This window comes from Magnolia sinica, chromosome 9 (genome assembly GCF_029962835.1).
Source record: "Magnolia sinica isolate HGM2019 chromosome 9, MsV1, whole genome shotgun sequence".
Classification (NCBI taxonomy): domain Eukaryota; kingdom Viridiplantae; phylum Streptophyta; class Magnoliopsida; order Magnoliales; family Magnoliaceae; genus Magnolia; species Magnolia sinica.
Window position 1 is genome coordinate 79,332,332 of NC_080581.1, and position 24,652 is coordinate 79,356,983.

Here is a 24,652-nt window from a genome sequence, read left to right on the forward strand (position 1 = left end):
ATGGCCAAGATGGATCAGCAAAGGCCCGGTCGACTACAGAAGTGATCCGGACCATCGGACCTTAGATCGGGCGTATCTCGCAATCCGGAATGAGTTATCTGACGTAAAATATATGATTTTGGGGTCGAACGAGCTACTTTAGCCAACCAACCCACTACGCCGGGTTGCGTAGCCCGGAATTGCAAAAACCCCTTGATCGACCGCCGTTTCCCTGTTTTAATTTCGTTTTTACTATAAATAGTAAGTTTTAGTTTGATTATAACTCTTCATCCGTTGGGCTTTAGGAGTTGCGCCCAACGTGAAAAGAGCTTAGAATAATTAGGAGAACGGTTTGGTGAAGCTAAATAGGACACTTACTATTTTTGGCCAAAAACCTTGCGCACTAGTAGACATCATGGCCGTCTATAAATAGTAAGTTTACTATTTATAGTAAGTCGCGGATTCTAGGAGTTTGAGTTGTAGTTTGATTCTGATTTCTTTCCTATTGCTTGGTACCCTTATTTAAAGGGTTGTGAACTCGTTTTTAATTATTCATCAATCAATTTCGAATTTATTAGAATTTATTTCTATTTTCTGCTTTCTTTCCTCGTGTATTCGAGAGGTCTCTGTGAGGAGTCCAGAGAAGTTCCGTGGATTCGGAATAGTTATCCTCTTGAGGAAGACGGTGCTCGACCTCATGTCCTCCCCTACGTCAAAAAGGATCACAACCGTCTGAATATCTGAATCTAGTACGTGGATTGCTTGGACAACCTGTGGTTGGAAGTTCCTGTATTGATCAGAAGCAGAGTGGGGCCAAACTGTGATATTTGTGAGAAATCCACCCCATCCATCCATTTTTCCAGACTTTGTTAGGGAATGATCCCAAAAATGTAGCAAATCCAAAACTTTAAGTGGCAGCAATAACGGGAAAAAGTGGGCGGGAAGTTCCCGTGCTCAGAAGCTAGGTGGACCAGCTGTGATGTTTGTAAGAAATCCCCCCTGTCCATCAATTTTTCCAGACTCTGTTATAACCTGAGCCAAAAAATGAAGTAGATCCAAAACTCAATTGGGCCACACAGCAGGAAAAAAGTGGGTATGAAAATGCCTCCCATTGAAACCTTCCTTGTTCTAAGGTGTTTATATGTCATCTATACTTTTCATAAGGTCACTTTTACTGGGAGGAACTGAAAACACAATAGTGTTAGTCTGATCTAAAACTTCTATGGCCCCACAAACATTTCAACCGTTGATGTTCAATCCTCACCGTTTCTACCATGCAGCTTACTTAATTTCTATCAAAGGAATTTTACAAAATAGTACTTTATTAACATGCCATTTACATCCTCATACCTTTATAAATTAAATTGTCATTAAAGTACTTCATTAATGAAGTTATTGTGAAGGGTACCTTCTGTTTGTTTTCTCCCATTTTCCTTATGATTTTTTTCTAAAATGACTAAAATATCCACCAGTTAATAAAGAAGAAAAAAAAAAAATCAACAATTTTCTTCAAAAGCAGATTGCATAGCTAGGATGACCGTGGGACCATCTTGATCTATTTATTGTATATCCAGCCCATCCATCCATTTTTCAGCTTCTTCTAGGCCATGAACCCAGAAATTAAGAGGATCCAAATCTCAGGTGGACCATACCATAAGAAACGATGCTAATTGAATGCCCACCATTACAAACTCCTTAAGGCCCACCATAATGCTCAGAATCATGTTCATTTGTCATCCAAACTGTTCATTTGTCATCCAGTTAATTGAGTGCCCCCCACTGTTTCCTCTAGAATGGTGCACCTGAAGTGAAACTCCTTCATATTTGGGCTTATGCCCTAAAATTATCTTAGTAAAATGCATGGACAGTGTGGATTAAACAGGTACATCATGATAGCCCTGTATAGCAGCGACCAGTAGCCACTCTGGTACGTAGGCAATCCGCTCCTGTCTCTCTTTTCCGTTGTAATACATTGGTGCTATTCTATGTATGTATTGTATATAAACATCTTCCATCAGTTTCTCTGTATCATTTTCGAGCATGAGCCAAAAAATGAAGCAGATCCAAATCTCAGGTAGACCATAGAGGAGGAACAGTAGTTGTTGAACATCCACCGGTAAAAAAAAAAATTGTGGGCTACAAGAGTTTTTGAAGCTGATATTTGTTTTTCCCTAAATCCAGGTCATTGTGTCCTTATCAACAGGTTTGATGGCAAATAAACTCATAGTGGGTATTACAGTGGGCCCTAAGAAATTTTTAATGATGGGAATTCAATCAGCACCGTGGTCCACTTGAGATTTGGACGTGCTTGTGTTTTTTTTTTTGTTAATGGCCTCGAATGGAGCAGAAATATGGATGGACGGCTTGGATATACAATACATGCATCAACGTGGGCTCCACAGTCAGGACCACACTCCGTTGGGTGAGACTGGGGCGCACCTAATCCGGAAATGTTTTAACCTACCGCAAGGTATGGTGGGCATTCAATCAGCATTGTTTGTTTCCTATGGTATGGTCCACTTACGGTAACATCGACGACTAACCAGTATCAACAATGCAATCCAAATCTACTTTGATGTTTATATGCCATCCAAACAGTTTATAAGGTCATTACCACTGTGATGAGGTGAAAACACCAAAAATTTTGCCTAATATGAAACTTTTTGGCCATATGAATGTTTGATTCGTATCAAACGGTGGTCACTGAATCCCTACTTCTTCCTCCAATGCGGCCCACTAAAGTTTTGGATCACCTCATTTTTGGTTTCATGTCCCGCTGATGCTCACGGAGCTCCAGAGTTGTATTAACGGTTATCAAAGTTACACGGGCCTCACAATGATGTATTTATTATATCCATGGAGTTTACCTATTTGGCGGGATCATTTTAATGAATGAGCCCCAAAATAAGTCATATCCAAAGTGCAGGTGGATCACATCACAAATAGCAATGGAATAATGATTCTCACCGTTAAAACATTTCTAAGGCCCACCCTAACATTTATTTTTAATCTAATCTGTTAATAAGGTCGCATGGACATGGACGAAGAGGAAAAACAAATATCATAATGATCAAAAACTTCTGCAATGCAGTGTGGTCCCTTAATCCGTGGATCGATCTCTCTTATTTTGCCTCTCAAGCCTTACGACGAGCTCGCCAACTGGAGGAACGGTTTGGATATAATACATACCTCATGGGACACACGTAACTTGGTTAGGTCAACATACACCCAGGTCGGTGGTGTGTACAGCAGCCAATACGCTGTGTATGTAAATAGGAAACGGATTGGCTATCCCCTGTCACCCGCCAATGGCTGGTGGTTGCTCCGTAGGCTCTGCCATGATGTATTTGTTCCATCCATGCTGTCCATTTATGTTTTTAGATCATTTTATGGTATAAGGCCAAAAATGATTTATATCTCAATCTCAAGTGGACCACATTACAGGAAACTGTGTTGAATGAGTGTCGACCATTAAAAACTTTTTAGGGGCCATAAAAGTTTTGGATCGGCTGATCTTTGTTTTTTTTCCCTTCATCTGGGTCTGTATGACCTACTCAACACATTGGATGTCAAATAAACAGTACAGTGGGCTTTAAGAGGATTTTAACGGTGGATATCCAATCATTATTGTTTTCCTATGGTGTGGTCCACCTGAGATTTATATCCCTCTCATTTTTGGGATCGAGCACTGAAATGATCTGTAAAAATGGATGAAACACATACATCACGGTGGGGCCGACAGAACACCGACCACAGCCACCGGGCCGGTGGCAGGGGGAGTGGCCAATCCGTTTCCATGTAAATACCCAAGACTCTTTTTCTTTCTTTGATGACTACTCCTATGAGCGGCTCTCGTATTTCACACGAACGAGTCTTAACACTATTAAAACCTCTTCACTTTCTGTTTATAAATAAACCTCACGCTTTCTATTCCTACACATCCCAACCTCTATTACCTAATGGCTCTCCTCTCTTCTTCTAAAAACCCATCATTTCTCATTCCTTTCTTTTTATCATCTCTTCTGTTTCTCACTACCCAACAATGCAACCATCATCACTTCTCTGCTATCCTACACCTCAAGCATGGTTTTAACTTCACTGCCTCCACCCTCTCTACTCTCCCCTCTTGGAATTCAAACAATACCGATTGCTGCACTTGGGAACGCATCACGTGCGATGGACAAACTGGTCACGTGATCAGCCTCGACCTCAGTGAGTTCTATATCTCTGGTCGGATTGATTTTGAAAGCCTCTTTCGTCTTCGGAGCCTGCGGAGGCTCAACCTCGCTTACAATGAGTTTGATCCCTCTCCATTCCCATCTGGGTTTGACCAGCTCACCAATTTGACCCATCTCAACCTCTCTCACTTATCCTTTTATGGCCAAATCCCACTGGAAACCTCCCGCTTGACCACTTTGGTTTCTCTCGATCTTTCTTACAATCAATATTACAATGGTTCTGGATTTCACTACCTGAAACTCGAAAACCCAAGCATTGGAGCGCTCGTCCAAAACCTGTCCAATCTGAGTGAACTCTATCTAGACTGGGTACACATCTTACTGCAGCAGGGCCAGACATTAGATTTGCCACTCCCTACTCTCCGCAAGTTGAGCTTACGAGATTGTCTTCTTTCAGCTTCCATCTATTCGTCCCTTTCACAGCTTCATTTCTTATCTGAACTCGACCTCAGCGGAAACAATCTCTCCTCAGCAGTGCCCAGCTTCCCAGGGAGTCTCCGCAAGTTGATCTTACAAGAATGTGATCTTTCAAGCTCCATCTATTCTTCCCTTTCACGGCTCCATTTCCTATCTGAACTCGACCTCAGTGGAAACAATCTCTCGTCTGCAGTCCCCAATTTCATAGGGAACTTATCCTCCTTGACGTCCCTGCTCCTTACAGAGTGTGGATTGCATGGAAAATTCCCTGACAGTGTTTTCCAGCTGCCAAACCTACGAATCATCGACATATCAGGTAATCCACTTGTAGCTATCAATTTGCCAGAGTTTCCTCAAAACAATACTCTACAGCAATTGTTCCTTTCATACACTGGATTTTCAGGAAAGTTACCAGATTCTCTCAATAATCTCAAATTCTTGACTCAATTAGACTTCAGCAATTGCAACTTGTCAGGATCATTACCATCCTCACTTTTGAACCTTACCAAACTGCAATATCTGTATCTTTCATCCAATAAATTGAGCGGCCCAATTCCTTCTTCATATGGAAATGAGCTTCTGAATCTCAAAGTGATCAGCTTAGCGAATAATTTGCTTAATGGGACCATTCCATCATCATTGCTTTCACTCCCATCATTACAGAGGTTGGGTCTCACAGGTAACCAACTTAGTGGTCAACTTGGCGAGTTTCACAATGCCTCTTCTTCACAGCTGGAGTTCCTCTATCTTTCATCCAATAAATTGCAGGGGATGATACCCAGATATATCTTTCAACTTATCAAGCTTGAAGACCTAGACATTTCTTCCAATAATTTCAGTGGTGTTGTGGAGCTAGGCTTATTTCAAAACCTCAAAAATCTTTACTCTCTGGATCTTTCAGATAACAACTTGTCAGTCCAATATGGCAGTGGTAATTCCTCGTTTGTTTCCATCCCCCAGTTTCAATTTTTGTTGTTACGTTCTTGCAACATCAGCACATTTCCAAATTTCTTGAGAAATCAAGAGCAGTTGTGGCAATTGGATCTTTCCAACAATAAAATTAGTGGTGAAATACCCAAATGGATATGGGAGATTGGCAATGGGTCTTTAAACTATTTAAATCTTTCTCACAATGTTCTACGGGGAATAGAACCATCTCCCCATCTTTCGTTGAGTGACTTGAGCATTCTGGACATTAGCTCCAACAAGCTAGAAGACTCACTTCCTATCCCACCACCCTCCATCTTATTCTTTTCAGTTTCAAACAATAGCCTCGGTGGTGAAATCCCTCGATCAGTTTGCAATGCAACATCCCTAGCAGTCCTCGATTTATCTCACAATCAATTCATTGGTCGGATTCCACCATGTTTGGGTGAGATTGGTGATAGCCTTAGTGTGTTGAATCTTCAAGGAAATGCTTTCAATGGCACATTACTTCAGACATTTAGAGAGGGATGTAACATACAAACGCTTGATCTCAGTGGGAATCAATTAGAGGGCCAAGTGCCAAGGTCTTTGGCCAATTGCAAAATGTTGGAGGTATTAAACCTTGCAAACAATCAAATACATGACACCTTCCCTTTTTGGTTGGAAGCTTTGTCACAGTTGCATGTTCTCGTCTTGAGATCCAACCAATTTCATGGCAACATTGGGCATCCTCTAACAAATCACCCTTTCCCTCTCTTACAAAATTTCGACCTCTCTTTCAATAGCTTTGAGGGTAATTTGCCATCAAATATGTTCACAATGATGGATGAGGACAAATCCCAAACTTTGGTCCTTAGCAAAATGGTAAACGGAAGTTCCATTTACTATCAAAACAAAGTGTCTCTAGTCATCAAAGGGCTACAAATCGAACTAGTAAAGATCCTTACGGCCTTTACTGTAGTGGATCTCTCGGAGAACAAATTTCATGGAGATATCCCTAAATCAATTGGGGATCTAAAGTCCCTCCTTGTGCTCAATATGTCCAACAATGATTTAACCGGCGGAATTCCAACATCACTTCAGAATTTAAGGGATCTAGAGTCATTAGATCTCTCACATAATAAATTGGCTGGAGAGATCCCTTGGCAGCTAACAGATCTAACATTCCTTGCAGTGTTGAATCTCTCACAGAATTTCCTCATGGGAAAAATACCACAAAGCCGGCAGTTTCTTACATTTAACAGTGAATCATTCAAAGAGAACTAGGGATTGTGTGGACCTCCACTATCAAACAAATGCGAAGATGCAGAGAGTGCACCAGCGTCCGCTTTGTCAACATTGCAGTCTGAAAAGAAATATGATTGGGAATTAATGTGTATAGGATTTGGAGTTGGATACGGAGCAAGTTTAGGGATTCTTTTATGGACCCTAGCACTTTGGAGGAAGGGAAGGAAAGAATTCTATATATTTATTGATGGAATGCTTTCCTTAATTTTTCCTTCCATGGTGTTTCCTAAATAGCAACGACGGTGAGATGATTGGAGCTAGGGTAAATATGTTTGTATAGTTCATGTCTACAAAAATAAAATAAAATAAAAGCTTTAGTTGTTTTCTTGTTTTTGTAATTTTGTATATTTTTCTTGGTTTATATAATACGTGTGGCAGTTGTTTCTTGTATTTGCACCTACCTAAATGCTGTACATAACCATTTTCAAATCAATAAAATTACAGGTGGTGTGCTCCCACCTTTCTGCAAACAAATACAAATACAAATTAAAAAAAATATGTCTCATCTATCTCTTTGTTTTCAAATTTTGGCCCACCTCAGCAACAAGATAACTTAATCTATGAGCTGGATGATCTAACCAATGTAGCCTACCTAGCCAGTGGTCTTTTTTTTTTTCTTTTTTTTTCCCCCAATGGTCTAGACAAATGTGGGCTAAGCAAACATTCAGACAAAGAGTGGTGTTTTATGTATATTTTTATATTTTGCATTTATCGATCATCACACACAGAGTTCTTTCACCTTCCCACATCTATGTACGTGGGGTGTAAGAGTAATCACTTGTTACTATGTGGTGACTTTTCAGTTGGACGTTTGTGATGTCAAAAAGAAGTGTTTAAATCATCATCTGCTCTCAAGGCACCATAACATGCAGTTTTCTACTTGCAAAGGACACTTGGCCAGTCTAACCAAGCAATATGGGCTGTGCATTAGGTCCAGAACACATTTATTAGGCCACCATGTAAAAATCCCACCAATAAGATGATTCGCACCATCTGAACAATAATTATTTAGTGGACAGTCAACACAATTTATGGGAAAGTAGGCCTATTCAGCAGTGAGCCATCCATCTGTTAGGCCCATCATCTATTGCTTAGGGTTCTAAAGAATCAATTTTATCAGAAAATCCTAACCATCCCATCCATGGTTTGGCAATAAATAAATATAAAAAGAAGTCCTAAAGCTTTGCTTGCATCCAAACAGAGACATAACAGGCCCCTCGCCCCTCGGGACCTCTACCATGATGGAGCTAATCCAAAGGAATCCAAAGAAAGCAGGGATCAACAGAAAGTGAAGACTACTGCCTCTGGATATATATAACCAGCATTACCTGTCTGCAACCGGCACTACCAGTAATGAATCCCACCATATAGATGATTGGCCTGACATATGCTTCTGGAACCCACACTTAAATCATAAAGCTGCATAAAAGCTTAAAACTGAATCTTGCACAAGTCACCTAACAACCCAACGCATAGATTTTTTTTTTTTTCTTTTGCCACTTAAGGTAGCATACAACTCTCGAGACCAATGCCCCAATGACTCTCCACTGGAGGCAGTAAGGGTAGAGCAATGCAGGAAACACAGCATATCATAAGCACAACAAATTGCTAGACCGCAGATTAGAATCTATCACCCACACCCAGTAGCATGAATGAGGCCCACCCACCTAGATAGGGCATAGAGACTGCCCAAGCAGAGGAAAAGCAAGAGGCTGATGCTGGATGACAGTAGACCTATACTACCTGCAACTAGATTGTTTGCTTTGGTTTTGTGACAAAAGGATGAATTCATAGCTTCTAATTCAAATATAACCTTGCTAATTACGTACCAATAGGTCCAAGGCATTGCCCTATTCAATTCTTTAGCGTATTCCACCACCACTTGCAAGTCAAGTTCTAGCATTTAGTCCTAAATACCAAATTGCTTACACTTAATCCACTCTCTCCTTCCAAGGGTCCTTTGCCGTACACGTGCAAAAGTATCATATGTGTGACATATTTTTACCCATTTATTAAGTCAATCTTGGCGTGCTCACCTCCTGGCACACAAGTCGGGCCGGCCCACTCATTAGGTGAGCCACATGTCCTAGCTAAAATGGAAGTGGATTGGCTGGTGTACCACACACCACCGACCTTTTTTTTATTTTTTATTTTTATTTTTATAACACATGCACCTGCCACATACCCACGCACGCCGTAGTGGGATTTCACCACCTAGGGTTTCGAACCCATGACCTCATGTTGAAACTCCTCGGAGTCTACCACTCAGGCAAGGACCGGAAGCCACACACCACCGACCTGATTGGTGTGTTGAAGTCACTAAGTTCTGTGAGTCCCATCATGAGGTATTGTTATATCCCACCACGTTCTGATGATGATGTGGGACCCATAATGGACGCACCATCGCCCAGAAGCCTCCCAAGTTTCATAGATATCATGCTTACCAATTGTAGGGTTTGGACCATCCAAAACTAAGAAGTTTCTAGTGCACTGCTCATTTATAGTAGAAGCTTAATATCGAAGGCTGGGGATCACCAAATAATGAACCCACATGGGAGCATAGACAGTTTTTTTTTTGGGGGGTACTTAGGATGCTGCATAATTCATCATTAATATTAAGGATAGGTCCTAACAAATTTTAGGCTGAAGTTGTATTGTGACACTCAAAGGTGGTGACAATCCTTTCACACCAAACTCACTTTAGAAAGCCCCCAGTTGTCAGACATTTCAAATAAAGGTGTCCATGACAGAATTAAAATACAATTGAGCTTATTTCCAACCAATCCTCCAGGAGTATAAGCAAAATGCAACTGATAATGAATGAACTACATATGGAAATTCAATATTTACTAATCTAGCCAATGCACCTGATCCTGGCCATCCAATTACTTTACTGCTTCTTGGATGCACCATGACTGAAACCCAAACTGATTAAACGATGTTAACAACTGGATCATTGGACTTACTGCAGACAAAGACAGTAAAAAAATAAAAAAAATCCAAGGGAAAGCAACATTTACCAATTGAATAGTCCGAAGTCACACATAAGCTGATTCTGTTCAACGGTCCACTTGAAGGCATAAATCATATGGTTAGGATTGTTGGATGAATGTAATTTTTTAGTTACAACCTATCCAAGATGGGTGGTTAAGCTATTCTACATGAAACACGGTTACATAGGCATACTACATACATTAACCGAGGAAATTACATGTACATGGCCCATATCACATTTGTGTTACTGTAGTTTATTAGCAACTTATATATATATATATATATATATATTACATATATATATATATATATATATATATATATATATATATATATATATATATATATATTACATATATGAGGATTTAAAGGGCATGTAAAGGGCAGCAGTGCATGTATTGAATTTGGCTCCCACTACAGATAACAATAAGCCAATGGATGAAACTATCATCTTGTGGGCATTTTTCATTTCTCTAGGAGAACTAGAAAACACCATTGATTTCGAAAGTGGCAGTAGCTTTACCTGAATTAACTTCATCAACTTCGGGACTGGTGTTGGGGTGAGAATCTGATAAGTCAGGGGTAGCTCTTCTTTCAGCATAATTGCTAGCATCAACACAAATGTTGCTTTTTTATATTCCACTATGGTTACTTTTACATTTTTATTTCTAGTCGTTTTCCTCCTGAATCTATAAGGTGAAAGCATGTCACAAATTTCAGAATTCACTAAGCAAGAAAAATTCTTGATTTTAAAGAAAGGGTAAAAAACCCCACAATATATGATTTTCGTACTTCTTAGGAGGATTCTTATTTGGCTTTTAGGCACCAGGTGTCCAACTTTTTTCCTCCTTGTCTGAACTGTAGCAACAACAATGTACAAGATGTATAATGGAAATTGTATTCTCAAAACCAAGTACCCTGACTCTTACGGCTACTTTTGAGATAGGATTTTTTATTCCTAATCCCCAACACATGCCAATTTGCCACCTGTACAAGATCAGTTCGTTCATCATTTGGGCCCCACCTTGTAACTGGTGTGAACAGATAAAATGGCTCACCTGGCCATTAGGTGTGCTACACATACGCTGGATAATGATCTTCCGTGTCAATTATTTAATCCGTTGGCCTACCAGATGAGCACCCTGATCTAGTCATTGGGCCATGACACATGCATGAAGGCCATGGGTCCCAGCAGATGAGCAATCCAGATCAAGCACATACCAGTCAATTGGCATCTTCGAGAAGGGTAAGATTCATAATCCTACCTCAGGCAGAGTAAGGGAAGTCTACTCTGACCAAATGATTAAGATGCATATAATGGTAAGTATTCACAATACCAAATGTAAGTAGCTTGTATTTAATAGCTAATGTTTTATGAATAAAACCAATTAAAGCTAGTGATATGAAACTTATACATAATATGCATTTCTTAAAGATATTTAAAGCATCCAAATCTGCAAAGACTACATCAATAATATGACAGACAAAAGCACCCTTGAAATTATTTACAAGCCATTATGTACAATTATAATAATAATTGATGCAGCACCCTTGCATATAATTTACGACCTATTTATGTATATGCAAGTTATATTTGATTTACACAGATCGGGACACAAGGCAGCATGCCCAAACTGCATATATACTTGTAAGAACTTATTGTATCAAATGTAAGTAGCTTGTATATAACTGTTAATGTTTCTATGACAAAGCCAATTAAAGCTAATGAACATGATCTTACACCATGCAGTCTTTTAAGATAACCTTCCAAATCCTAGAAAACAGAAGTCAAACCAGAATAATATAACAGACGATGGCAAATAAAATAATAATGATAACAACAACAACAAGTTACGAAGCCCCCTCATGTATAATCTATCACCTATTGACGTGTATAAGCATTACTATTAAGTATATTCGAGAATATAATATTGAACCAATACAATGTCTTTTATATCAAAAGCACAACTATATCTGCAAATCTGTAATTTTAAGTTCATTTATTTTTTATAGGTAGAAAGCTTTTCTAGAAGAGACAAGAAGCATTACGGATGCAGAAAGCATTCCAACACACAGATGCTCACTTAACACTAGAATCCATTTCTTGTTCAGCAACTTCTGTAAAATACTGAAATCCTTTGTGGCATTTGTATTTTGGCATATACAATGATGATTGAAAATTGGGCTCAAACACTTCTATCAATATGTGACACCCAACACCTATGTCTGCGCAATTTTCCCAAGTTGCATACACAGAACAGAGAATTATAAACACAGAGATTTAAATGTAACTGGATATTGGATTGTATTCAATCAAGACACCATCCCATGTAGAATCCTCATTTAGAGAAATTAAAAGATAAGTAAATTGTACAGAGCAACAAATGCAACAAAGAAGAGTAAGGACACCAGTAAATTGATTCAAACGTTTGAACCTCCTTGCATTCATCAACATTAGGACATTAAGGATGATGTGCAAGTGCAAGGAAAAAATATGTGAGAATATTTTCTAGATGAGTGGAGGACGAGTTCATATCATGTTGCATAGAAAGTTGGCATGCCTTCAGTCGGTGACACATTTGAACAAATTCCATTAGGTTATGTTTATCCTGTGGAATCAATTTGGCAAAGATACAAAGACATTAGCTAGTATAAGAAACTTCATCCCCATTCATACAGGCTAGAAAAGGCATAACATTCAGTGAAATGCAGAATAGAGAAACTTTGCGAAGTGATTGGTTTATAGAATAAATTATGACAAATACTAACCGCTTTAAACTCAAGTGGATGGGATCCAATTATGTTGAATAAGAAGCCACAAGCATACTTCGCATCCAGAAGCCTTTCCTTTATATATTGGAGTACTTTGCTGAGGAATAGCTTCCTAGCTTGTGGGTAAACATCCTGCACACCAAGATAAAGTCAGTTGCAATTAGTGAGAAAGATATTAAAATCTCTGTATAAGCAAACATCATCTGGTTTTAGATGACAAAAGGCAATGGAGCAATCAATACATTTTATTTTAATACTAAGAATGGGAATACAATGCAAAGTAAACAATCATTTCCAACAAACTTCCGCATGAAAAAAAGAAGCTCATGTTGATGATCTTAAAGTCAAATAAAAGACATCAATTGGTATTTTTTATACATGTACTTCGACAATCACATGACAACTTTTACTGAAGCGAGCCTTTGATGGGTCTTGTCCACAGTACTGCAAGATGAGAAAGTCCTCTGGTATAATTCTACTTCCAGCTACTTAAAACAAGAGATAATTCATATGCAAATTACAAATGTAAAATGAAAGCAAGGATGGAAATCGCCAAGAGGTGAAATTGTTATTCATGATAGTAGACCCACAATACCTTGATTTTGTATCCTTTGAAATCTCTCCAAAAGAAAGTATGGTCTTTAGGATTTCCAATGTGTTTTCTATCCATGGGTGCAGATGAGCATCTTTAAATGGTAAAAAGCTTTTCATGAAGGTTTTAATGCCAAATAGCTGCAATGCAAAATCAGAGAGAAGAAGAGGAAAAAAGTGAGGATATTAGCAGTGAAAGCAAACTTTATATGGTAACTGGATTGCAGAAAATCATAACAATTTTAGAGAATTAGTTGTTACATGTATTAATATTTCATAACATGAAATAACTAAAGGATAATAAACTAGTCATACCCTGACTGATCTTCAATAAATAAAGTTCATTTTGTTATACCCAAGAGGTTTTAAAGTTATCTTCTACTTCAGGGAACAGAGATAAATATATCTAAATGATGAGATCTTATCTAAATGGGAGAAACATATAGGATGCATAAGATGGCTCATTTTTGTAAAGGCTAAAGACGGCATATGTTGCCACACTCTAATACTTTGCTTGTCATGATCCAGGAACTATGCTACAGAGCAGAGAGGTAGATGATAACTGATTTCAATGGAAGGAACTTGGGTAATGCAAAAAAATACACAGTAACAATGAGATGCAGCAAGTTATAATATGTTAAGATGTGAGTTTTTTTTTTTTATTAATCACTTCCAAGTAAATCATTCATTTTAAAAGAAAACCAAATAGATCAAATGGATGCTGGAATGAATAAGATGAAACTTAAAATGTGTTGAAGTTCAATTACAGTAATGATGCACATGCACAGAATGGCCCAAGGCCCAAATCATTATATACACAGACCATAACTTTCTACAAATATCGAGTCAAGTCAGGTAAAGACCAGGTCTACTACTTCCCGGCAAGGCGTGGAGCTAAGTCGAGTTCTTGAGTTGCTAAACTATGGCAAATGTGACCTGCCCCAAAAATCATGCTCATCTACTCATAATGCAATGCGCGTGGTACATTCAATGATAGCTAGAAACACTTCCATGATTTTAAAAATAAATAATTTTAGAATTTTTAGGGAAATTTATTAAAATTAATATTTATACTTTATAATTAAAATTTTATTATAAAAATTACGATTATCTAATTTATTATTATTATTATTATTTTTTTGAAAAAGAAACTCATCATTAAATATTTAAAATGTTGTACCATTATGAAGGAGTATAACCTGAAAATTGCACTTATCAGATAATCATAATATTTCCTCGAGTTATAATGAAATGTAGGATTAGAAAGAAAATGGCAAGTAGCTGAATTTGGTAGGCCAAATCAAAATGTTAGTATCTTATGATCTGTGTGATTTCTTCCAAGCTACACCTCATTCACAACAGTACCTAATTTGAATGGCATGGACTTTTTGTGCATTCATGTTATCCTGTTGACTGGCCACAATTTATATGGTATTGGAAAGAGGATATTCATGTATGCTTAGCTTTTGAGCTGTAGGTGGGCCAATGATTCAATGATACATGTCAGGACTTCAAATTATTGTTGTAAGGGTTTTGTATTGCAAAAAAAAAAATGGTTAAACCAAGAAAAATACAACAACAACACACATCCAACTAAAAAAATTTCCAAATTTGTTTATAATATGTTACAACCTAAATGTCTTTTGGGAGTGGTCCATCCAATGTCAGTCCAAACCGACAAACGGTTTAGATCCATGAACCATGATCCCCATTTAAAAAAAAAAAAACCCAACTTTTAGTTAAAGTGAGAGGACAGTTTAAACTTCTAATCTTGCAGCTGGCCTTCAATGAATGAACTAAGTCCCACCAACACATGATCAATCATCATACTTGTAATGTATAAATAAATAAATAAATGAAAATTTAATAAACATGAAATATCAAAACCTGTTGAGCTCAGTTATCAAAAACATGATCAACCATCGTACTTGTAATTTCACGTTCCCGCTTTTGTTTTGGAATGGCCTTATTTTTGTCGTGTCCATTCATCCAACTAGAATGTATCTTCCGAATGGATTGAATGGCGTATAATAGTTATGTTGGGCCTCATGCTCTGCTTTAAATGTTTCAATGGTTGGGCTTTCCCACACTCATGATCTTTAGGTGTAGGGTGAAGTTGAAGGGGTGCACCTTATGGACGGATTAGATATGGGTCCTACACCACACTGGACCCCACAAACCACATTCGAGAATAATCCTATTATAGAAATGTGTTGGGTGAGATATGTGGATGGGAGAAAAAGGAGGAGCTAAATACGTAGATGAGGGTCAAAATCATTTGCAATGCCTGTTTCACACATTGCATAAAATACTCAGGCTCTCTAGGCATAATGCAATGTTGTCTATTTGAAATCCATTCCCTCCATCAGGTGTACATGAAAAAGATCACCTGGATAGAACAATGTGAATTGCGCCTAAAGCCATTAAGTTTGAGTGTTGTGGCCCACCTGAGTTTTGATCCAAGTGAGTCCCACCTGATGAACAGATTTGATGCAAGATACATTCCATGCTAACCACACAAACACTAGCCTATGGTTGGGGTCCCATTTTCATTGTTCCCTGTGGTGTGGGACATCTGAGTTGTGGGTTTAAATGATTTTTGGGTGCAGGGCAAAGAAAGGAGGAATACAACTGATGGACAGATTTGATCTTACATATACAACATGGTGGTATATGAAGGATGATGTGAGTAAGACACCATCCCATGGTAGAATCCTCATTTATAGCAATTAAAAGACCAGTAATTTGTACAGAGAAACGAATAAAACAGAGAAGAGAAAGGATACAAGTAAATTGATCATTCAAATGCTTGAACCTCTTTGCATTCATCAACATTAGGTTATGAAGGATGATGTGCAAGTGTATGGACCAAATATGTGAGAATACTTTCACATCATGTTGCATAGAAAGTTGGCGTGCCTTCAGTTGGTAATGCATTTGAGTAACTTCCATTAAGTTATCTTTGTCCAATGGAATCAATATGACAAAGATACAACAAAGACATTATCTAGTATAAGAAACTTCAACCCCATTCATATAGGCATGAAAAGTTACAACATTCAGTGAAATGAAGAATAGAGAAACTTTTCCAAGTGATTGGTCTATAGAATAAATTATAACAAATACTTACCTCTTTAAACTTGAGTGGATGGGATCCAGTTATGCTGAATAAGAAGCCACAAGCATACTTCGCATCCAGAAGCCTTTCCTATATATATTGGTGTACTTTGCTAAGGAATAGCTTTCTAGCTTGTGGGTTGACACCCTAGCTATGTGCCAAGACGAAGTCAGCTGCCACTAGTGGGAAAGATATCACAATCTCTGGATAAGCAAACATCATCTGCTTTTAGACAACAAAAGGCAATGGAACAATACACACATTTTATCTTCATACTAAGAACAGGAATACAATGCCAAGTAAACAAACATTTCTAACAAACTTTTGCATGAAAGAAAAGCTCTAGAATGTGATATCTTAAAGTCAAATAAAAGACGTCAATTGGTATTTTTTTATCCCAGTACTTTTGACCAGCACTGGACAGCTTTTGCTGAAGCAAGCCTTAGACGGGCCTTGTCCATAGTACTGCAAGATTAGAAAGTCCTCAGGTGTAATGCTACCGTCAGCTAATTAAAACAAGAGATTTAATACATATGAAGCCAAGGATGCCCATCGCCAAGAGATGAAAAACTTCATCATGTTAGTAGGCCTACAATACCTTGATTTTATATTCTTTCAAAAATCTCCAAAAGAAAGTATTTTTTATTTTTATAAAGGATTTCCTAAAGGTTTTCTATCCCTCACCGCTGATGAGCATGAGGTAATTAAAAGCTTTTCATGAGGGGGTTTTATGCCAAATATCTGCGATGCATAACCAAAGAGAAAAACAGTGAAGAGTAACAAAGTGGGGATATTAGCAGTGAAAGCAAACTTTACTTGGTAACTGAATTGCAGTTATTAAAAAAATTAGGGAATTAGTTCTTACATGTATTAATATTCCATAACATGAAATAACTAGAGCATAATAAACTAGTACCCTGATTAACCTTCAATAAACAAAGTTCATTTTGTTTTTCCCAAAAGGTTTTAGTGTTGTCTTCTATTTCTTGGAATAGAGATAATTATATCCAATGGAGAAGATCTTATCAAAATGGGAGAAATATATAATGGCATGCATAAGATGCCTCAATTTTATAAAGACTAAAAAAGGTATACACTGCCGCACTCTAATATTTTTCTCGTTATAATAACCACAATTTGCCCTCTCTGGTTTCCAAAAACAGGCATTACAGTTTGCTTTATGCATCCCAGAGATTGCAGTACAGAAGGCAGATTCGCTTTTGTCTTTGGTATACCCACAAGCTTCTGTAATTAGTAGGAAACTACATTGTTATTAGAAGTAGGTCAATCACCATAGTGTGCTGTCCAGGTGTCTGACACTCACTACAAGAAAAAGACCCATAGGTGTCGGTTGGGGTTACCCTTCACCGGCGGCCAGTTTTACCGGCCGCAGGTAACTGGGCCCAATAAAAAGAAAAAAAAGGGATGCCCTAAATCATTTGCGCTCACCCGGCCGACTCTCTCTTTCTCTCTCCCTGCCTCTCCTTCTCCCTCCCTGCCTCTCTGCCTCTCTCTCTCTCTCTCTCTCTCTCTCTCTCTCTCTCTCTCTCTCTCTCTCTCTTTGTCAAAACCCTAGTCCTCTATATCTCTATCTCCTCGGCCCTCTGCTGCAGTTCGACCTTCTGCTGGTCGTAAATCTCGGGTTCTCAGGTATGATTTAAGGTTTTTTTCCTTCTCGTTGTTGCTTTCTGCAATTTAGAATACTTGATTAGGGATATGCATTGTCGAATCCCTACTTAGGGATTTGTATAACAAATTCCTAATTAGGGATGTGTATTGTCAAATCCCTAGTTCGGGATTTGCATTGTCGAATCTCTTTTTAGGGATTTGTATTGTCTAATCACTAACAAATTTACTGTTATTTAATTTTTCACAATCTAAATAGAATCGGCTAAAGCTTGTATGATAACATGAACCGTGCATCATGGTGTGGGCCCCATGTGTTGATTGGCCAAAACAGGGGAGCACCGTTGATTGGGGGGCTTCGCAGGTATTTGTTCTCACTGAATTCGTACTTGTGGGCCTGAGCATGTGCATGCTAACAATCTCATTTGTGTTATGCCCCATGCAACCGTTTGTAGGAGATCTTTTCCGGTATGATACAGAGAGCTATTGGCAAGGGAAAATTGGGGTGATTGAACACCCAGCGTTAAAATTTTCTTAGGGCCCATGTAATATTTATCTGCCATCTAACTTGTTGTTTAGGTCAAACAGACATGGATGCAGGGAAAACAGAAGTATCAGCTTGATCCAAAACATTTGTGGCCCCTAAGAAATTTTTAATGGTGGGAGTTCAATCACCATTGTTTCCTGTGGTGTGGTCTGCTTGAGATTTTATCCAACTCATTTTAGGCTCATGACCTGGGATATGAAAAAATAGATGGACGGCTTGGATAAAACGCATACATCATGATGGGGCCCACAACATTGTCATTGCTTTTAACCCGGTGTGTAATGTATAATGGCACATGATATTAAAAGATGTATGGTGGCTCGTGGGTATGGGTATGATAAAGCTTAATGCAAAATTTCAAGATATTCCTTGAAACCTGATTATTTTTTCACAATCTAAACAGAATGGAGATTTTCATCACTGCTCCTATGGATTTTGTTTGAATATTTGCCTACAGTAGCATATAGCTAGGTACCTATCAAGTACTGCTATGGATAGGCACTCTAGCATTCTGATTAATTTACTTATTCCTTATGGTGGTTTGGATACCATCAGATTCAATTTTTTTTTTAATTTTCTATACTTTACATTTGCAAGTTTTATTTCTTAGTAAGCAATAAAGAAGGAAAGTTTTTTTTTTTTTTCCTAAAAGTGCATTTGGAAGTGACTGCAAGAGTTCAGAGCTACTAATTCACTCACCGTATCGAGAATAAATTCTATTCAACAAGAAATGCAAGTCCAAGAACGAGCTAGTGTGTTTCTAATTGATGTACATATGTCTGCAATACAACAAACTATTTTGGGTGCTTTGCTATGCCCACACACAGCTCTGTAGACATATGCACAACCTGGGCATTAGGTGGGCCTCACTAAATAGATGACTTACTCCAAAAGTTGGGCCAATCGACTCATCAGGTGGCGCACACAGATATGTTTCACATTCATACTTGTGAGGCCTGATGAGTGGACTGGCCTGATATTAGGGCCAGCCATCTGCATGGTAGAGTCCACCAGATGTGCAGCTCAAATATCCCACACATGTGCTCGATGGCCCACATGTTTTCTTGTGAACTAAGAAAAAGTCTTAAAAGGACACAAGATCATCAATTCACTGAATAAGATCATCAAATTGGCTTCCAGGGCACACACCAGTAATACTACATTGTTTAGGTCTTGTGGCCTAAAAATCAGGTAATCTCAGATAGGTACTGTATGAGAAGTATCTGTGCAAATGGGACCCATGGTTCGGTGATCCAAACCATTGGTCTGTTGGGCCCTACTGTTGATGGACTGTGAAATCTCCTTGATAGGATATTCCCAACCTTGAATTTTGGTGGCATGCAAGTAGATGAGTAGGAAGAGAAATGCATCAACTGTCCACATTCAACTAAAAAATTAAGGCCAAGATTGGTGGCCAGGTTTTTCTTGTCTATCTACAGTGGAGCCCAACAGACCAACGGTCTGGATCAGTGGACCATGTGCCCCCATTTCTACAAACTGTATGCATGTCCCAGTGTCGAGGATCATGATACATTTTATTCCACATTTCACATTCTTCTTATGGAGAACTTCCACAATTCACATTCTTGTTATAGAAACCTTGAGGCTACATTTGTTTGCACATGCAAAATGTACTGCAAACATTCATATTAGTCGATAGCAAATAAGGAAAATTAATGATGTTTCGTAGTATTCATAAGGTGGAAGTAGCACTCAAAATGCAGAATTATGCTTGTTCGGATGTCTGACTTACAATTTATGTGATTGCAATATGGAGCTGAAACCGTCGATGTGAATGCCAAGAAAGGAAATTACGATTTTGGTTTTTAGGGTGTGTCTGTGTGGAGTATTGAATTCAACCAGGAGTATTCATCAACGAAAGTTTAAAGAACACAATTGTGATTTCTAGTTATTTGTAGGCATTGTGTTGATATGAAGGTATGGACTTGAAATGGTAGTTAGGTTACTTTCAAGTTGGGTCTCCAAGAATGGCAATTTGAGTGCTATTTCCTCATTACATTATTTCTCTCTGTTATTTCATCTAGATTAAACTGGATGTTTGCAATTCAAAAATTGGTACTTAATGCTGTATCTGGTTTCAACAAGAAACATCATGAAATTTCATGATTGATCAATCTAATTTGGTGCGAAATACCATTGAGTTATCATTCAAAAATTATTACTTAAATGTTTTATGTTGTTTCCACTTTCTCAAATCATGTTCTACATGGTGTGCAACTGAATTAGTGTGTTTCTGTTATTTTTCAATTGTTTCTGATCTGTTATCAATTTGTTGATAAACCAAATGCACAGAGTCACTTGGCTGCACTGATTAGTTCCACCCCCCTCTCATGTCCTTTTTTTTTTTTGGGAACAGATGCTTTCAAAAATGAGCTGACATTGTTAGAAAAGGTTTGGCATCCTAATATGGTTCAGTTTGTGGGAGCTGCTACTCAGAATATACCCATGATGATTGTTTCAGAGTACCATCCAAAAGTAAGCATCTTTGCATTCATATGGAAATTTTCTAATAGCACACTTGGTTGCTGCAGTCTGCTATAAAAGTTTGGTTGTTGATTTGTGATCTAAAATTTTTTATTTCTTTGAGTTGTCCCATAATTCCATTCTATTGCAGTTTCGCCATACATTTTACTTGTTTACATCGATGTTGATAATACATATGGCATCACTTCAAAATATTATTTTGAAGACTGCATTGTCTAGGTAACATTTATGTACGTCATTAAACCATATGGATTCTTGTACTTGGGTGGATTTCAGGGAGATTTGGCGAATTACCTTCAAAAGAAAGGACATTTACAGCCTTCTAAAGCTCTGAGATTTGCTCTTGATATTGCTAGGTAAGCTCATAACTTGATATTTGGCTACCAACTGATTGTTTTTTAATTGAAGATGACATGGTTTTCACTGACTTTGTTGGTGACAGCAAGTAATCAAAAGCTATATCGCTTTTCCCTTAGTTTTCTTTTCTTTTGTGGGGACCTATGATACCACCAAACCCACAAGATCTGACAGTGATGTATAGCTTCATCCACAATTGGGTCAGCAATTTGGACAATCTGGATTTCTGAACAGCTAAAAGTTGTAATTTATCAGATATGTGTATCATTACAAGCTATGTAGTAGATAGTTTGTATTTAGAGAATTCTATAAGAATATCTGTAGCTCTTGTGTTCTTTGAACTGACTCTGAACATGTCTCATCACATTCTGGTATCAGCCAGCTTGTTTTCACCACATTGCAAAGTGGGACCGCACGGGACAACTTCCCGACAAATCAACAATCATTGTTTGGCGGTCTGAAACACAATGAATGGTGATTTGGAGTGTGAGCTAATTTTAACTGCTAATGTGTGCTACTTCTTCATGAATATAAAATTGCAGTTAGGTCCTCTTTAAGCTGGATTGGGCTTGGGCTGACCCTATGGTTGGAATTGGTCAGGTCAAGTATGGTTACCTGATTTGGCAATTCTGCTTCTATCCTTGTGCTTTTCTGTTGGAATGTAACTCTTTAGAGATGGTAAGCTTGTTTTGCTCTTTCTCATTTTTTATTTTATTTATTTTTTCTTTCTCTAACTTTTTGGTCCATGCAAAATTCATTTTTGGTGATCTTTTTGGCCCATGAACTTTGCACCATTCCTCAATTTGGTTTTCTTTTTGTTAGTTTCTATACTATGACTTGCATTGATCATTTTGCTTATCATTGTTATCTTATTTACTTTTCTACTGTAGTTGTTTATCATTGTTATCTTATTCACTTTTCTACGCTAGATGAAAATTGTTGTTTCATGGAAGTAGATTGACAAATTTTCCTTCTATGTGTTGCATTTTGCAGGATTCTGAGCCTATATGATATTAGGATGAGGATATTGATTGTGTTTTTAATCATTCCCAGCCTTTGCTCTTTATAATTTTGATGAATAACAGTTTGTTATCTGTTTTCTCAGGAAACCTCTTGTTACAAATATCATGTGGATGAACTTACTTGTTCAGACAAGTATCTATTTTCTCTTATGCAATGTGTTTCTAAAATTTATCATCATCACCAGAAAAAGGTAACAGTGTCTTTTTGCCATTGTCTAATCTTTTATTTTCCCTTGAACAGCTTTTACCCTGCTTTCAGAGCTTGCTAGTTTCAAGTTAAAATCCATATACACTGCAATGAATAATTTATATTGCACAAAATCTTCTTGCTTTGGGAAATAAAAGAAGAACGTTAACATGTCGGTTCAAATGTGATTCTAATTCCATGTGCTATTTATGCTCAGTTTCCACGATTAATTTGCATTATTTGGTTGCAGCAATGATAATCCTCTCAGCCAAATGGAACAAGATTGGATCGTCAAGCCGATCATTTTAACAACCATCGTCTGGCCTTAGAAAGACCAAATTGGGGTGATCTTACAATGGAACTGACTATTTTTTCCGTGTTTATTGCACTTCCGATCCGGTCACTCTTCACCAATCTGATCATCAGCTTCTTCAACATCAAAAAGGACATTGCCAACATCATGGCCACAATCAACATCAGGATCACAACGTAGTGTAAGTTCCTCTTTATATTGGTTTTCAAGCCATTTTTTTTTTTTTCAAGTGGTGGTTGTGCAAAACACATGCCAATGTGGCATATGTGACTGAGATCTGGGCCATTCATCGGGTGGGAGCCACCACAAACATAACCAGGCCTAAAAACAGGTGAAGATTCGTGTATTTGACTGTCAGTTGCTGGAGGAACAGCAGTTCTTTTCACTTATCCCCTTGATTTAGTCCGGACCAAGTTGGCATATCATGTGAAGAACTTTGAATCGTGAGCTACTTTACTACTTCACGTTGCCTTACTTCTCCACCTCTACCTCCACTGCTCTACCCTATGGTTTTAGGTCTACTAAAATTTGAAAGTACGACTGTTCTGTTTCATTTCCTCAAAGTTGCCACTTGGGTGTAAATGGACTGAGCCTGGGTTGTTTTGGTTTTGCTTATTTCAAGCCACACACATTTACACTTTAATCTTTTAATTTTTTTTCTCCTATAGTTTCTGAGTCTTTTCTGTCTTATTTGGATTGAATTTATCTTGCTTTTACATAAGCTTTGATGGAGATGTGAGTAAAGGTTATATATACAGAAGTTTTCTTAATATTTCTGACATGGGTTTCTCTTATCTTCTGATTTTTCTACAGTTGATTCAGAATTTCTTTCTTACTTGAATTGGGTTCTTATTTTTCCACAAGTTTTATTCAGATATTATCACAGGCTCACAGCATTTTCCTTAATGTTAGGGACTTGGGTTTTTGCAGTCATTTGATTTTTTGTGCTGTTTTGAAAACATCTCTCTTGCTTTAAACTGGGTTCTTGCATGCTCATAAGCTTTCATGGATATGATACTACTAGTTATCAGTATAGCAGTTCACTCAGTGTTCTTTATTTGGGTGATAGTAGAATTTTTCATGGAGTGGAAGAGATGTTTGGATGATGAAGAAATAAAACATGAAACAGTTGATAGAAAATCTATGGTTCTAAGTGAGGTTTTTGTTCTTTGTAATGTTTTAATCTCTATTTCCTATTTGGGTTTTCTTGTTTTTGAGACATTGCGAGCAGATTCAAGTTTTGTCGAGTTTCATCAAGTTTTCTTTTTAAAGTTTTTTGAGTTTTGACTAGTCATGTGGACTGAATCTTGAACAAGTCTCGACTGAATTGTGACTAAATTGATTTTTATTTTTTTTCCTTCCTTTTTTCAAGTCTTGGTTAAATCTAAAATTTTCTTAATGAAATCATGTGGAAGTTTTCAGAATGCTGGAAGTGGGAACATGTGGTTCCATTGTGTTTCATGATAACTAAAAGTCGTCTTTCTTTCTTTCTTTTGGATATAAATTCATGTGGAACTTTTTTTTTTTTTTTTACAAGTTTGTAATCATCTTTTACCATAAGATTGATATTTGGAGCATATGTATCTATGGAATAACCTGGAACAGTGGCTAATGGCTAAGATATGTTTTGTAGGTTAGAACTGACTGGTTAAGCTGAGTGCTTCCCTTGAAGAATCTCCCAAATAACAGGTTCGTTTCCATTCCCTTGCAGCAGCTGAGTGCTTCACTCGTACAATCGCCTTTTAGAACCTTACTGTTAATACATTGATGAG

At 37.8% G+C, this 24,652-nt stretch overlaps 2 protein-coding genes across 2 annotated transcripts; both read left to right on the forward strand.

The window, feature by feature from the left end:
- Positions 1–3,287: 3,287 nt before the first annotated feature.
- LOC131255211 (receptor-like protein 7) lies at positions 3,288–6,827 on the forward strand. The gene is made up of 2 exons (XM_058255905.1): positions 3,288–3,305; positions 4,062–6,827. The coding sequence occupies exons 1-2, from the start codon at positions 3,288–3,290 to the stop codon at positions 6,825–6,827; spliced, it is 2,784 nt and encodes a 927-aa protein (XP_058111888.1).
- Positions 6,828–20,874: 14,047 nt separating this feature from the next.
- On the forward strand, positions 20,875–22,201 carry LOC131256497 (integrin-linked protein kinase 1-like). Its single transcript, XM_058257372.1, has 3 exons — positions 20,875–20,992; positions 21,278–21,357; positions 21,737–22,201. The coding sequence occupies exons 1-3, from the start codon at positions 20,924–20,926 to the stop codon at positions 21,834–21,836; spliced, it is 249 nt and encodes an 82-aa protein (XP_058113355.1). The 5' UTR covers positions 20,875–20,923; the 3' UTR covers positions 21,837–22,201.
- Positions 22,202–24,652: the final 2,451 nt, after the last annotated feature.

Excerpts from the sequence above, each read along its gene's own strand:
- LOC131256497 (XM_058257372.1), top strand. The coding sequence starts at position 20,924 with ATGGTTCAGTTTGTGGGAGCTGCTACTCAGAATATACCCATGATGATT. Across the intron at positions 20,993-21,277 it reads TTTCAGAGTACCATCCAAAA|GGAGATTTGGCGAATTACCT; the intron begins GTAAGCATCTTT and ends GGTGGATTTCAG. Across the intron at positions 21,358-21,736 it reads TTTGCTCTTGATATTGCTAG|CCAGCTTGTTTTCACCACAT; the intron begins GTAAGCTCATAA and ends TTCTGGTATCAG.